General features: G+C 36.7%; 1 protein-coding gene across 1 annotated transcript in view; it reads right to left on the bottom strand.

Annotated features, from left to right (window-relative positions):
- Nucleotides 1-3,073: 3,073 nt before the first annotated feature.
- LOC137502198 (mediator of DNA damage checkpoint protein 1-like) overlaps nucleotides 3,074-16,779 on the bottom strand; it is a 256,189-nt gene continuing 242,483 nt past the window's right edge. The window contains exon 11 of the mRNA XM_068229239.1: nucleotides 3,074-3,505. Within this exon, the coding sequence (XP_068085340.1) occupies nucleotides 3,500-3,505 (6 nt within the window). The 3' untranslated portion in view covers nucleotides 3,074-3,499. The remainder of the gene's footprint in view (nucleotides 3,506-16,779) is intronic.

The raw sequence follows: 16,779 nt of genomic DNA, 5'->3' as shown, positions 1-16,779 counted from the left end.
AACGACCAAAGATGGTTTATTATAACATGTTTTAGGATATATGTTAGGTTTATTAAACTACAAATTTAGAACAAAAGACGACAAACGAAGTGTAAAATTATTGGGAGTTGTGCAACGCTACAACAACACCATGCACTACCCCTGGCTCACGGTAATGTTGCCAATGTGTTGTAGCTTTGAAATCAGATTTTGCACACTTGATAAAGCTTGCATCATTCAAATTCGAAATATTTTGATCTTCTCTTTCAGTTCCTTAATATTTGTATACAATTCAAAGTTAAACATTTTTTAAAAATTAGAATATTATACTGTTTAATTCAAGGTAAAAATACCATATTAGAACTATAATATTTTGATTTTTTTTAAAATACTTAAGCAGATGGAATGCTGCCCGAGCGTAGAATCATTCTGGTGCTAGAAATGAACTCTAGTTGTAACAAAGCGCTCGCCTATCTGACGGCATGTTCTGTGAATGGTGTTCTAAACTTTGACCTGATTTGACACCGATACTTAAACTCTGACGTTCGGCAGGTTTATTAGGCCTAAACCCAGAGTTGATTGACAGATGACAGCAGACGAAATGAGACATTCTACTGGCTACTGGAAATTGGAGACACTAGGCCATTAATTGCAGCTAGGCTTTGTTACAGAACCAAAACTCAAGACATTTGATGAGTGAAACAACGTCCCATTTCCTATGGACAGCACTTACAGTATTTTGAACATTCTTTTACTCTGAATATGACAAGTTAACCCTTTAATGAGAGGAATATTATATTTAATGAACAATACATTGTAAGAAACGGTATGTGGACAGACAATGTTAAATATTTTATTGTCAAATATTCAATTTTAAAAAAAGCGATGAAACGGAAGAATTTTAGTGAAGTGTTAAATCTTTCAAGATTTTTAGATATTATATCTTTGGTGTATGTGTGCTATTTGAAGTATGTATAAGTCAGCCGAAGATGGTCCTAAATGGGGACAAACTACTACTAAATGGGGACAAACTACTACTAACAACAAAACAGGCTATTTAAGACAGACTGTTATAGTGCTGATTAGGTGGAATATCCTTTAAGTAACTTCCTTTGATATTAGGGAATCATCAACACGGAACATGAAGATCATTAATTACGACTATTTCCCAGTTGTCAGTATCAACATTACATTTCTTCATGGTGGCTTTGATGCAGTCTTTCTTTCTCAGACCTCCAATACGGCAGCGGCCCTTTCTTAATTCAGAGTAAAGTACTCGTTTTGGAATGAGATGAATTATGTGTTGTAGCTGATGTCGGGCTACTTGCAACTTTCTCTAGAACGCTGTTATTCAAGCATTTATCCTCCAGGTAATTTTCAAGATACCTTTGAGACATCAAGTATTTATAGGAGGCGCCTGTACATTGTGAATGTCTCACATCCATATAAGAGAGTTGCTACTACAACAGATTTGAACACAAGTAGCCTGGTAGAGCAACTGATGTCATGATCATTGTTACTCTTTGATGCAGTCTCCCAAAAGCTGTCCCAGAACATTTAAGACGGTGATGAACTTCTACATCAACATTGGCTTCCAAGATATGGGAAGCATTCAACGTTATGAAGCAGCTGTCTGTTCATTGTTACATTAGGTGCTTGGGCGAAATTTCAGGAGCCAGCAGGTGTAAATATTTTGGTTTTTGGATGTTCAGTTTGAGGTCCAATTTGTGATATACCTCAGTGAAAGAATCCAACATGGCTTGGAGTTCTTCCACTGATTGTGAAAATATAGCATTGTCATCTGCATAATGAAGCTCCATGATGGATGTCCTGGTTTGCCATCCATGCGGTATGTGATTTGTATTGCTGACTTGCTTATGGACAGGCACAGATGACAGCAATTCTCCCAATTCTGATAGTAGAAACTATGAACAGAAGTGGATGTAACGAATGAGACTTTCTTCTCTATCGTCATCACGTGCCACAGCCTTTGATGTTCTCTTCCTTTCTTTCCAATACTTCTTCACTGTTTTGTTGTGTTTCTTCTCTGTCTCCTCAGACCACAATGAACCACTTTTTTTTGCCTTGGATCCTTTTAACATTTTATTTCTAAACATACCTCTTTCCTTGCTATTACAGTATTTTAATTTGCCAATACCAGTATCCGATATGATAACGTGTTGACTGATTTAGTTTTCTTTTGGTCCAGGTATCCATACCCGGTCGATACTAAGCAGTGGAGGTGCGCACGCACTTCAATGGCATGTACTTTATGGGCTTAACAAATCAGCGTAACTGAAGTAAAACCTGAGTGTATTTGTTAAAAATATTGTGTAACGAAATAAAACATCATGCAATACCATACCTAGTTTTATACAATCACCCAGGCTGTATGGAGATTTAGTTACCCTGTAAAATATCCCTTAATCGATTGAATAGCTGGCGAACATCTAGCATCTGAGTTTTTGGCCATAATATTCAAAGGAAAAAATGCGACAATTATGCCAGTAAATATTGCACATAGTATGCAACATGCCAAAAACTCTCTCTGCTCTTTACACTACTGTCAAGGAATTTAAAAAATCTTAAACCTACCAAGCAATCCAATGTCTAAAAAGAGTCATCCTACTGGATGAAGTACCTCATGGGGTTGGAAATAAAGGTTTCAGATCTCTTCATGGGGTTGTAGTAAATTATGCAGTTCACTGTCTGGTACTTCAGGGTCTCAACGATGCAGCATAAAATAAATTAAAATATAAATATGGTTCTAGTGCATGCAAATATCACCCACATTACTTGATTCAAGAACTGACAGGAAAGCAGTATGATTTCTTCTGCATAATTTCCAACAAAAAAGTAGGTCTGGGACAATGAGACCTGTCAGTGGAGAGATGAATAAGCTTGAGTGGAGTTTAGGATAGATCAAAAAGGTTGTCATTCAAGAGGATAAACTGAGGCAAATATAGAGGAATAATTTACCTCAGGAGATGTTTGAAACAGTCACTCAAGAGCCTGCAATGCGGATCAGTGGTGACTTGACATGCATTTAAGTTTCAAATGAGCTCTTATCTGTTGAACATCTGACCATGAAGTACAGCACTTACAATATTACACTTCTAAATTAAAAACACTATTAATGAAACATCAGTTCATAATAAATATGTACAAGTTTATCAAAATATACTATGTGATGTGAAACAGAAAATAACAATAACTAACATTGACTAACCTATTAGTTCTCCTTTCAGCTCATTAAACTAGTATTTTCAAAAACAAATACACCACAAGAAATAATTATCTCTCATATATCTACAGTAACATTCATTCTGGAACAGGATATCTTACATTATCTCTTAAAAATACAGTTATAAAGACAGAGGTATAATTCAGAAAAGTAGCTATATAAAAATTAATTGAATAATTTACACACTGCTAACCAAGAGGTATGCAATTCCAGGCTGCATGTGCTTCTTGTTTCCAGAACACAGCATGTGGACGATCACAGGTGGATAACAAATCTCTAAACCTGCAGAGGAAAAAGAAAGCCATGTTTCATCTTGTTACCAAACATACATGTTAATGACATTACATCTCTCAGTTTCTTACATTTAGTATATTGCCAGGAACCACGAGTCATGTGAATTGTACCTTTCAATGGACAGCTAATACATAGGTTGGACTCATACGGGATGCCTAAGGCACTATACAGATGCCAGACCTTCACTGTCAATTTTGGTCTCAGTTCAGTCCTGTGGTATCGTATAATGATAGCTAGCGTACTTTTATACAGTATAAAAGTTACATCTCCTAAATACATTTACAGTCTTACTAACAAATGGTGTATACAAGGTTTATACACAGTTTATGTACAATTTGTTACTAATAAACCGTGTATAACCCTCCTGTGTATACATCTGTTATAGTTATTCACTGAGTTACAGACTAGGACCCTTGTATAAGCACTGTATAGCAGCAAGTAATGAAAAAGAAACTAATGATCAGTTTATTTTACTGTCTGCAGTAACATAACCATGGTGAAATATCAGACTTATCCATTGAGCACATATTGAAAGAACGGAAAATAACGATGATCTCCACGGTATTTTTAATATACAGTAGACGACAGAACATTTTGAGGTTATGGGGCTGGAAATGTTCATAAAATAAAACACTTTTAACACACTGGAGACGGCCATATTGGAATGTGCTACCCTCCAGAAATCGCACGGTTTTTAATGGTTTCTGTAATTTTTTCAGTGCTACGGTAGACCATGATTATAACAACTTTTGGAATATTTAGAAAGATCGCATTATCTTTGCAAGTTATAATCTCATTCCGTATTGACGGTTATCAATTTACAAAAGAAAATATTTAAAAATCCTCCTATCAATACAAGTCAAGTCATCTGTTAGATGAAGCAAAGTCTATACATGTTTCAGCCTAATCTCAAGGCCATCTTCAGTAGCAGAACAGTAATTACATAATACACAAACAAATTAAAAATCGTAATGAAGTGAAGTGACAATGATCATGATTAGTGAATATTGAGGTATAAAGTCCTCTCGTCTAATAGATCGTTCTTGAATTGTCAATTAAAACTGCTGACTTAAAATGAAGACACTGTGCTGAGGAGTGTAGTGAGACCGTCAATACTATGGGTTAAAACGTGTGTAACATCTGTAATGAGAAAAAGGAAATATGAATGGATGAAGAACAAGTTAAAAATGATGTACGAAAAGAAAACTCATATAACTTACTTGTAAACAAAAGTTGTCGTCTCGAATGGAGATGACCTTGTCAGTCTCAAGTCACATTGCCCGTGTGTGGCTTACTGTGTATCTGTATCGATGTGGTTGGGAGGGGCGAGGAGGGAGGGACGATGTGAATCACGGAAGGAGTGTGTTGATGGAAGGGCGGGTCTTGTTCTAGAATGTCAGTAGTGAAACTCATTTTTACTACTGAATTAATCGCAGATGAGCGGGACAAAGGTTTCCAATAAAATATTTTTCTTTTCATTGATTTCATTCAAGTTGTATCTGGGATTGTTATATTGGTCGATATCTATATATATATTCTCTAGTATATTAAGTAAGGGGACCTTTCTGTTCGTAATGCAGGATCTTTAAATCTTGATCAATTGTTGTGTATTTATGATTTTTCTCTCTACAATGTTCGCTCATGGCTGAGTAGTGATTATACTTTAGGGCACTGAGGTGTTCAGAGTATCTTACACTGAAGCTGCGGCCTGTTTGCCCAATATAGGTTGAAAGACATGATTGGCATTTTATTGTATATCCCAGAGTTTGAATATTTTTGGTGGCTGTTGACAGTTTGAAAATTAAAAAACGTTTTCACATTGGTGTGAACAGTCTTGAAAGCTACTTTTAACTTGTGTTTTTTAAAGATGTTTGAAATAGGATATATGTTATTATTATTGAAGGTAAATGTGGTGAACTTCTCTTTAGGGGAAGATTCTTTTTCTAAGGTGGTCTTGGGTTTACTTTAAAATTTATTGAGAATTTTATTCACGAAAGCTTTACTGAAACCATTACCTTTGGCTATTGCATAAATGGTGTTGATTTCCTTTCTAAAATTCTTACGGGATAACGGAACATTGAGAGCTCTGAAAATCATACTATTGTAAACTGCCTTCTTCTGTGTCCCTGGGTGTAGAGAAGTTTGGTGGATTGTGTTTATTGTGTGAGTGGGCTTCCTGTAAATATTAAAAGAAAGGGTTTTGTTCTGATTGCGGGTAATAGTTAAATCGAGATAATTAAGGGAATTGTTGTTCTCAGATTCTATCGTGAACTTTATGTGCGGATTCAGATTATTAAGTAATTCAAGGACGGTGTTATCAGTAATGTGAGAATCCAGGATAATAAAAGTATCATCCACATACCGAGTCCAATGTTTGATCCCATTAATTTTACTTATAATAAGAGTGTATTCAAGGAAATCTACGTAAATATCAGCGAGGATTCCCGAGGCCAGTGACCCCATAGGAAGACCCTCCTGTTGGTATATGATGTTGTTAAAAGTGAAGAACCCATTATTTAATGTGAACTTGAGAATCTGAACAAACTCTTCTATCTCCCCTACGGTCAATTTACTGAATTTGGAAAGGTTGTTTTTACTATTTCGATGGTTTTATTGACGGGTACATTCGCGTACATATTGACTATGTCAAAGGAGTGAAGGGTGTAATGTTTTGGTACCGTGAGATTTTTTATTCTATTGCACAATTCCAGGGAATTTTTAACTGACGTGTTAGCTTGAAGGAAGTAATGTGTTTTAAGAATATTGTGAATATATTGGGATATTTTGTACGTCGGACTACTTCTGAAGTTAATAACGGGCCTTATGGGTACATCCGCCTTGTGAATCTTCGGTAACGCTTTCGCCGTGGGTAACTTGGGATTCATGATGATCAATTTTGATTTTTCTAGGTCATTAAATAAGAACAAAAGGTTCTTAATTAAAGCTTTCAGTTCTCTTTGTATTCTATTAGAGGGATCTTTTTTTATTACGTTGAAAGTTATTGTTAGTAAAGAAGGATTGAGCTTTATTTGCGTAGTCACTTTTCTTCATAACTACAGTAGCATTACCTTTATCTGCTTTAGTTACCATTAAATCGTTATCCTTAATTTTCTTTTTGAGATTGCGTATGTCGGTGACTTGTTCTTTATTGGGTTTACCAGTACCGGCATGTTTCGGATCGAAGGAAGAAAGTAACTTTCGCTTAACTTCATATCTAACCTCATTTTGAACGTCTGTAGGTAACCTATTAACCGCTAATTCAGATTCAGCCAACGTAATAATTAAATCGTCGTGGTTGAAGGACGTATCGATTCCGCATAATTCTGCGGTCTGGGGTATTGTGAGAAGCTTTTATTAAGCTATTCAATTTCTTATCAAGAGTGCTTTGTTTTTTCAGTAAAACCTTATCGAGTCTATTAGTGACGTGAGCCTGAAAAGAAGTCCATTCAAGAGGACTCATCTAACAGATGAGTTGATTTGTATTGATAAGGAGGATTTTTAAATATTTTCTTTTGTAAAGTCACATTATCTTCTACAAAAAAAAAAAAGAGTTTTAATTATCATAATAGTGCAGTGATTTTAAATATAAATTTATGAAGATAAGAAGTTTTACAAACGAAAAATCTGACGCAGCTATGGATGCCAGTTCGGTTAATACTTCAAAATCCGTCTAAAATTATGGACACATCTACTGAAACACACTAATACAGATTCTAACCTAATTGGTCAATTGGCACAGGTAGCCTTGTTTACAACCAGTAATTTGCTTTCCCACTGTTCGTTGTTTGACAGCAGGGTTGCATCGAGTTGCTGCAGGTTGTCATCTGTATACGGGAAACAGCCACATTCTTAGGAAGCGGTATAAAACAGTATTGCAGCACCCACTTCTGTAAGCGGTATAAAACCACATTACACTTCACGCCAATTTGAAATTAAGCTCATTATCTACATTTACTTGCCTCAAGCACGCTAAATATTCGCAGGAATTACACAAACATGCCTGCCTCTCAAACACACACTCTTCCTGTCCGCATGTACCGTACGTACTTTCCCGCCCATTTCACAGCTGAGAGTCACCGACGATGCAGCCCCAGGTTATGTAGGAACATGGTTGTGTTATCAATACCTTGAAAGAAGAGCTCCAGACTTATGTTCATAACTAGTACATTTTATGTTTATAGAAGCACTCAACTTTATCTTAGTTAAGTCAGAGCTAACTGAAACGGCAGCTACTATTTTTTAGCGACAGTGAAAACGTGCCCGTAGATTCTCTGAGCTCTGTCAGCAGCAATGAAATCGTGCGTCTGTAGTTTCTACGAGCGGCGTCTCCAATGTGTTAAGAGGGAGAGTGACCCATGGAAGTTTTAAATATAAATATAAATTTACGAAGGAGTATGCTCGAATTGTCATTAACAAAGTCAGAAGTGACTTAATGAAAGATCCTAGAGTTGGCCTTATATCCTGCGAACTTGAAGTTTTCATAGCATAATGGACATGAGTGTAGGAAAGGTTATGATTTATTATCAGTGACAATTATCACTATGGAACATTTCTTCTTAATATGAGGATCTATTGTGTACCCTTCTGCCTTTGTTCTTTGAACTAAGGACCCGTACGCACAAGCACACACTTGTAAATTGCACAGCCTTCACAAACACAATGCACTTCACTTATCACTGATTTTTATTGGATCAATATTATATTACTGATAAAATGAACACTGCAGTGCATACGACTGTCTGGAGATTTATATGCACACTCTTTGAGAGATCCCTACTCGCAAAACATCCAGCCAGCAGTGTCACGTGTAAAACCTAAACAAACGAGACGTTCTTCCGGTTGTAAATTAAGAATTAAGCGAGATAAAGACTTGAGGTTTGTTTTAAAAATAACTTCCGTATCCGGAGACCGTTTGCCTCGCTTTGACCCCTCGTGTAAAGTTAATAGTAAACACGTTGGCCAGCGACTGACTTTTTCGTGATTGCATATGACTGTAAGGAAAGACACATACCGAAATTTAAAAAAAAAATTAAAATCAAACTTATCTACGTTGAGCCGAAATGTTTCGTTACCAGCAGTGAAAAAATTACAAACACAGTGAAGATGTAATGGGAGTTATGACATGAAAGGTTTCATGCAATGAAGATTCTTTATTTGACGTAACTTTTCGTTATATTAATATTTTCACACTCGATTACTCTTCAACATTATTTTGTTAACGGCATTAGATGCAGCTTGAAATTCTGTACATAACTGGATATTCACCTATTTCAACCGATAACATTCATATTTATATACAGATCGACCTAACCAGCAAAAGTGACCATGGATGTGAAGAAATATGTCGGTGAACTGCAGGAAGAAATTCCTACGGCTTCGAACGAGTGCATACGTGGTAATATCGTGCGTATACCACGTTCATTAGTAAGAAAAATATGCAACGCTCATACAGGGTTTATTCAATGTATAACTATACAAGTGTTAAACAACTGTATAAGACTATTACAGTTTATTGTCACCAACCTCAGTCATTCCGTGATCACAAGCAGTGGTCACCATTCAGTCGAACTGGTTGTTAAAATTACTGCAGTTCAGAGAACCACTTGTTAAATTTAAAATTGAACTTTGAACTTTCTGACAGAAAAGAACACCACTTTCAAATTTGATTTTGCTATTGTAGAATATTGCAAAAAAATGGAGAACAATCTTAACTAAATGCAAAATTATTATCATGTTACTGTTATGTTCTGTCAACCAAACAAATGAACAAAGAATAATGTGTTTATTGGGCCAGCTTCATTTCGACAACACTGGCATCAAGAAGGCATCTACAAACACTGTAGTAGCTTTTATAATCTTTGGGTAGAATTGGCAAGTATTGAAATTGCTCTACACATAACTCTATAAAAGCATGTTACATCAAAATTTTTATTTATTTAATAAGCCATTTTTGATACTGAAATTACAAAGTAAGTTTTAGAATTTTCTAATTGGAGCCTGAAGAGATTTATGAATATCACCAAGATAACGAATTTGCATCGAACTTGGTCAAGTATCTAAGATTTCGAGTTAATGTGCGTAGAAGCTCGTAAGGATAAATATGAATTACAAAGGAGGACAATCCGGTGAACCCATTAGCTAAGGACTAAAGAGGTTACATGCACTGCACGATACTGTGTTAGCCTGTATATTCCAGTACTGCAGCTTCACAGTCTGAATATTGTTGGTAACAGTCCAATAACAACTTCGCTCTGATCAATCTCGCTGTACGTTTCATATCTCGAGTAGTGAGTACTTCTAATGGGTTTTCTTTCACTGGCCTCTGACAAGGTTTCTCCTACAGAGTGAAATGCTGGACTTGCACCACTAATGCAGAGATGCCAATTTTCAAGAAAAGCAATTCGTAATACAGCCGTTAGGGCACGTGGGGGGGCGGACGTCAATCCCCCCCCCGAGATCTTACTAACTTACATATCACTGAAAAATCAATGAACAACATATATTTCAACCAGACGTAACATATTCAAAGACTGGCACATAAAGAGTGTATGACTCTTACCCGAGAAAGTGACAGGTGATCTGCAGTACATATCTGAGTGGAGGTTGAAAGATCATTTCTTTTGTTGTGTACTGTAGTTGCTTCCTTAGCAGCTTGTACTTCCTGTTTGCTAAACGTATACTGGTGACATGCTTTTTTCTTTTGATATCATGTGCATCCTTTGCACTAAGAGAGCCAGGGGGGTGAAAGTCTAATGGGGCTTATGGTTCCAATCTGTAGCTAGCTTCAGCTAGTTTTAGTCTCTACTTTTAGATGGTGTTGGAGGTCATTCATCACGTGTAAATAGTTATATACACATTCCGTAGATGGCACGCAAGTAAGCATGAAAGGAGCGATGTTAATAATTAAAGGCAGTTTGTCTCGAAGTGAAGTATTTCAAGTATTTCAAGTCTAACCTCAATCAGTGGGCACTTCTCACAAACGTCAAGCATTGTGGAGATAATATTGTTGGATTGCATCGGATTCGACTTTACCCAATCGAATAACCTTGTTCGAACGATTTTAATCGATAGTTCCCATGATGCTACAGTATTTGTGTTGTTTGAATTGCAAGTGCTCACGTGCTTGTTTATTTGAAATATATCTTCGCCAGTCCTCCTGAAATCCTGTACACATCAGGGGCTGAAAGCTGAATGGTTCTATTAATGTAGTTCTATACATTTTCTGTCTCAGTGCATTTAATTCTGTTATTTTTATTTTTATGTCGTACTTGGATATTGATGTGATACCCCATTCTCTTGCATATGGTGTGCCCTGCTGTCTTGCTTTCAAAGGGATTTCTTATTTGTTATAACATCAGTAATTTAAAGATAAAAACTTCATTGTTCCGTATTGAAATTATTGATGTTAAAAATTGATTTGCGTCGTATATTTTTATATACGTACTTAACTTCCCGCAACCGTGACGTTTGACCGCAGCGCATGACCTTGAATCACCAGGAGCTAGCAGCTTTCTACTACAAATCTATTCGTCTGCGACTTCTAGTTTTTTGATCTTCGTATATTAGTTGATAGTGTTGTGACTTTGTGCATACAGAATGTGGTGTCGTGTCTTTGTGCCTATCAAAGTGTGAAACTGACCTCCAACATTCATAAACATTGTACATCTTTTTACGGCTGATGATGACCTGGACTAAGGTCGAAACCGGTCCCATTTAAATAGGAATGTGATTACTGCATTTCCTTCTTTTAAGTATTGAATAGGCTCCTCACTTTCATCTATCCTGTCCGACCTCCCTTGGTCAACTCTTGTTCCTTTCCGACCCCGACGCTATTAGGTTTCCGAGGGCTAGGGAGTCTTTCATTTTCACGCCCTTCGTGGCCCTTGTCTTCCTTCGGCTGATATCTTCATTTTTCGAAGTATCGGATCCCTTCCATTTTTCTTTTTTTCCCACCCTCCATCCCCCAGGGGCTCTGAACTTCGGAGCGTGGGTTGGCGACCACGGGGCCCTTAGCTGAGTCCTGGCATTGCTTCCACTTACTTGTGCCAGGCTCCTCACTTTCATCTATCCTGTCCGACCTCCCTTGGTCAACTCTTGTTCTTTTCCGACCCCGATGCTATTAGGTTTGTGAGGGCTAGGGAGTCTTTCATTTTCACGCCCTTCGTGGCCCTTGTCTTCCTTTAACCGATATCTTCATTTTTCGAAGTGTCGGTTCTCTTCCTCTTTTTTCCTCGAATTAGTGTTATATAAAGGATTGTTGCCCAATTGTATTTCCTCTAATTACAATAACCACCACCACCACCACCACCACCACCATCACCACCCTCTAATAAACGTTCCCCACCCCCTTTCTCTATTTATCATTTCTTTATCAATTACTACGGCAAGTTGTTTCGAGTTGAACCTCGTATTTCTTTCATTATTTCTTCCTATTTTTAAATATATTTTTATTTGGCTTTATTCTTTTTTAACATTTTAAATTATTTTAAAACCTATATATCCACTTTGAATTTGACGAAATTAAATCCTACACTGTTTTCCTAAGACTTCACTCACGTCACCTTTTACTCTTCGGCCGGAGAAACAAATGCCTACAAGACCTGCCTAGCAACGACTTTACATAATTGCATACTTGATCTGCTTATGAACTTCAACTATATTTGTTTTCGGCGCAAGATAGTGATGTTCTGTTTACTCTCTTGACTGTGATTATTGTGTTTTGAACATTAACTGAATTGCTACGATATGATACAATGTTAATTTTTTGCCTGTGTTCAATATATTAGTTGTTTTAAGATCTTCGCTAATTGGCTGATGATGACACTTGAAATGTGTTGAAACCGGTCCCAATAAACCGGTTGTAACTACTTTTTAGTTCAACTTACTGTAAGGTTAATACTTTATGTTTAATCTCCTTCAAACATGTCCTCCTTAAATTGTTAGCAGAGGTATACATATCTTTGTGTACCTCTGTATCACGCTGCTCTCATTGTGGCTATTTTCCTCCTTCCCCCTCCACTCGCTCCCTATTACTAGCGATAACGGCGGGGCCTTGACTAGTGTTGTGGAAGCCATTTTGCATTTTGTTTCCTGTCCTTGTACGGGACGGACGTGCCATGTGAGGGTTTATATTAATCCAGGGTTTTCCCTGGTTTTTTCCCCCTTTTGGGGTGTAATTTTGGTACGTTCTGACCATTTTTTTTAACTATTCTTATTCTGTTTACGTAAATTCTACTTGTGTTATATTATTCTGTTCTGATTCTCCTTCGGACCCGTCATTCTCGCTAGTCCATAACTGACCCCTTTTCAAAAACTCATTTTCTTCTGGTTCCCGATTTATTTTTCAGTGGTCAGCTATGCTAATTTAACCTTCCCTTTATGCAAGGTACCAAAGTTGTTCTATTGAATGAATGTAATTCTGTATAGGGTTATACCCATTTCTAACTTGGCAAGCTAAATATGCCTAACAGATCTGTAAGTTTAAACCTCTAACACCAACCATCCTGGGTAGTAAATTGTTATTTCTTAACGGAGCTGAGAAAAATGAATTCCAATCCGTACAACGGTGTTTGGTTACTCGTTGACCGTCTAATTTTAATTTTTGTTCGCGGTTGTCTTGGTGACATTTATTGTCATTGAGATTGATTGACATTGTTCGATTGAAGGAGATGACTGATGTTTTTTGCTGGAGACTGACACGGCTATGTTTACTGTTGGTTCTTGTGAACTTGACTTGGAATTTTGGGGAATTATTATTATTATTATTATTATTGATTTCTTTATTTCTCCCCGGTACCTGATTTCTTATGGTGAGATCCGTGCGATCTCTATGGTGATTTGGTACGTGAAGTGTTGAATTTGGGAGTAACTTCTCCGTTTCCTGTAAGGCTCTGGTTGAGTTGGTGTGGTATTTTATTGTAATTACTCCTCTGCGCTTGTGACGCCCTTCTGATTATGGGCATATGATCTAACCTATGAAATATTATATCGAGTGGTTTTTCCTGCTCACGCCGATAAGCTCCTGAAGTATTGGAAAATGTATTACCGTGTTTCCCCTTTTCTGGTCACCACTGGCCCTGTGGTGTCACACATTGAAATTATTTCTTAAAACTGTATTCTGCTTATTCTCATGTTAACCAATTTGTTTTGTGCCTGTGCTGTACCTCTGGTTTGTGAGGTTTCACATGTTTCGCGTTTTGGGGTCTTCCCTGTTTTCTGTGTCCTGTTAATTTATGCAGGTATTTCCAGATTAACATCGTGGTAAGGATAGAATTCATTTCTCTCCTTGTGATTGTGAATTCATGTAAATTATTATTAGCTCCACCCTTTGAAACTTTAATTTTGCAAACCTCTTAGTTAATCTTCGTTTAGTTCAACCTGTGTAGTATTTCATTTGGTGTTTAAATTAAATTTCTATATTCCTAAACCTCGGCTTTATCCTTTCGTGTTTATGAAAGTGCACTAATTGCTAAATTACTATGATACTGTAATACTATTGGTCACGGTTGCCAAGATCCAAAAGCACCTTCTACATACCATCCTCGAGGTAAGTTGTTTTTTTTTTTTTTTTTTTTTTTTAAACTTGCATTTACTTATTGCTTTAACTGTTTCTATGTGGTGACTCTGAGTGTTAAATTACTTGGACCTTCTGGGTGCATTATCTTCGGTAAACGCTGTGCACCGGGGTACTTACTACCATTGAACTGTCACTTGACTATCGCCTACTACGTCACTGTGTCTCGAGACTTACCAGTTACATTGGTACCAAAGGATTATTTACTAGTGAGTCGCTCTGAGCTTCTAGTGTTATGTTTGTTGACCTAGCTCCTTATTGTGCTAAAAGTGTTTTCATATCGTTGTACCAAACTCGTTCTAATTTATGTACTGACCTAACCCGTCCATCACTGCGTGTCTATAGTCAGCCTTAGTGTAGCAGTGCTACGGATACTGTCTGAGTTTCTAATTGGTCCTCACCGTATACTTGTAATCAATCTAACTGTAACTGGGTATATCTCTTGGTATTTTAACTAACTGTCGTGACACCCTTAAGTGTAACCCAAACCTAACGTTAAAATAATTGCATTGTCACTGTTCTTATTAACGCACATCACAGTGTCATTGTATTTAAGTGTGCAGCACGTTACATTACTACGGAGTATTGAAAGGTGGATCCTTCCCTATAATATTGTACATCTTATTTCTCTATTCAATACGGAACAATCATGAAGTTTTTAACTTTAAATAACAGTTTACCTGTTATTTTCATTTTGTCCAAAAGTAGCAGGCATATAAATGCATGTATATATGAAGGGAAATTATAGGAGAGTTTGTGTATATTCGTAACTCATAATTCATAAATGACAGTAATAATAATAATAAAAGAAATAACAGAATATTTCAAAGAAGGATTTAGAACATTCGATGTTTCTTGGGGAGCTCGTAAGCCAAGAGCTTTGTGTCTCAATATTGTGAAACATTGTGTAAGTGAAATACGCACTTCTTTTGGGTTGGAAATATACAGAGTCACGTGTAAAGAGCATAGAAACAGTTTCCAAAGTGTTCTGGTGTAATTGGTGTCAGAGATTTTATGTTGTATGTATTATTGTATATAATGATGTGTGAATATTCTCGATGTTAGAATATAATTAGTGTTCAAACGTTGCCAATCTGATTATACGCTCCCAGAACTCCGAATCCAAGTCCCCAGCCTGTTGTACATCCCTTAGGGTCACGACAGGTGGTATGAATGATTACTGAGAAATCCGAAAATAATATCCTGAGAATTCAAGTTGTAATGGCATTCCTTGTGTAACCTTTTGAACACTTCATACACAGAGGTTTAAAAATCAACAAAAAGTCGTAATTTGTGGTGTGTTATTTGTAAAGGCATAATTATGATGGGTAATTCGTAATTATTATGATTGAATCGTAATAGTTGGCATCTCTGCTAATGAATACCAACAACAATTTTTACCCTAATTCACGCAGTGGTCCTGCACTCTATCTGGGCGGTCCTTTAAAACATAAAAACATACTTATGTGGCATTAACATAGCAAATGGGTGTGGATATTTCTGTGGGTTATTTCATTCTAAACTGCATGTATGCTCTGTTTTTGATACGACTAACAGTTTACCTGTTATTTTCATTTTGTCCAAAAGACAGAAGAGCATTTTTCTGGAAAACTGCTAGTTAAATGCACACAGACAATTTGGAAAAAATTTAATTATAAATCCTGCTTATATGTTTCTTTTTTAAAATACAAAACAGTTATTTTGTTTTCCACTGGATAAAGTACTGCTCTTCTACGTGCTCCCCTGATGAACTAATGGTGAAAGAATTCCTGTGTGCTTCCCTGGGTTGTACACAATCTCTTTCAGATACCCCCAGAAAATTCAATTTTGTCGGATAGAAGTGGCCATTCTACAAGTTTCCAGTTTACAATCCACTGATCTGCAATCTTATCATCCAGCCATTCGCTAAGTGTATGAGCTTCCTCTACCTGGCACAACAATGAACTGTGTCCATTAGTAATTACAAATAACTGTCTACTGTGACGGCACTGACCACCCCCCACCCCAACTGACACCATATGTCCACACGACTATTAACACTACGTAGAATTTTGCTTCAACATAATATGGTGCAATGACTCAGTATCTTATGAGCCAGTTCATTATAAGCTATACATTTTGTTTTTGTTCCGTATTGAAGTGCAATTATAAGAAATAAATAGACAAGAGAGTACACCTTTTCAATACAATACATCCAATAAGTGATATTACATCAGTCTTGGGACTAGTTTCAGCCACTTAGTGGCCATCTCCAGCCAAATAAAAATTAAACAGATCATGTGATAACTAAACATGTATAACAGACAAAGACAATGTTGCAAATATAATTATAACATTAATTACATATAATAACAAAATTTATGGTTAAGATCTTCTTGTCGTGATGGAAAATCTACCTGTTTTCTAGTCTCTGACCGGGTCAGGGATGTAATGAATGAACCATATATAAGCTGTTAGTACAATGGGGTTGCCACTCCCAAGGTGATTTATGAATGACTGATAGATGTTACGAAATGAGAATGGAGAGTGTTGCTGGAATGAAAGATGACACAGAAAACCGGAGTACCTGGAGAAAAACCTGTCCCGCTTCCGCTTTGTCGTATGTAGGAATTGTTACATTTCTGGATTCTGAGCCAACAGTGACAGGAATAATAGAGCTAGAAACCTGACAACTTTTGTTGCTATTTTC

This window comes from Anabrus simplex, chromosome 9 (assembly GCF_040414725.1).
Source record: "Anabrus simplex isolate iqAnaSimp1 chromosome 9, ASM4041472v1, whole genome shotgun sequence".
NCBI lineage: Eukaryota > Metazoa > Arthropoda > Insecta > Orthoptera > Tettigoniidae > Anabrus > Anabrus simplex.
The sequence above is the reverse complement of the archived record's forward strand: the minus strand, read 5'-3'. Positions and strand labels throughout refer to the sequence as shown.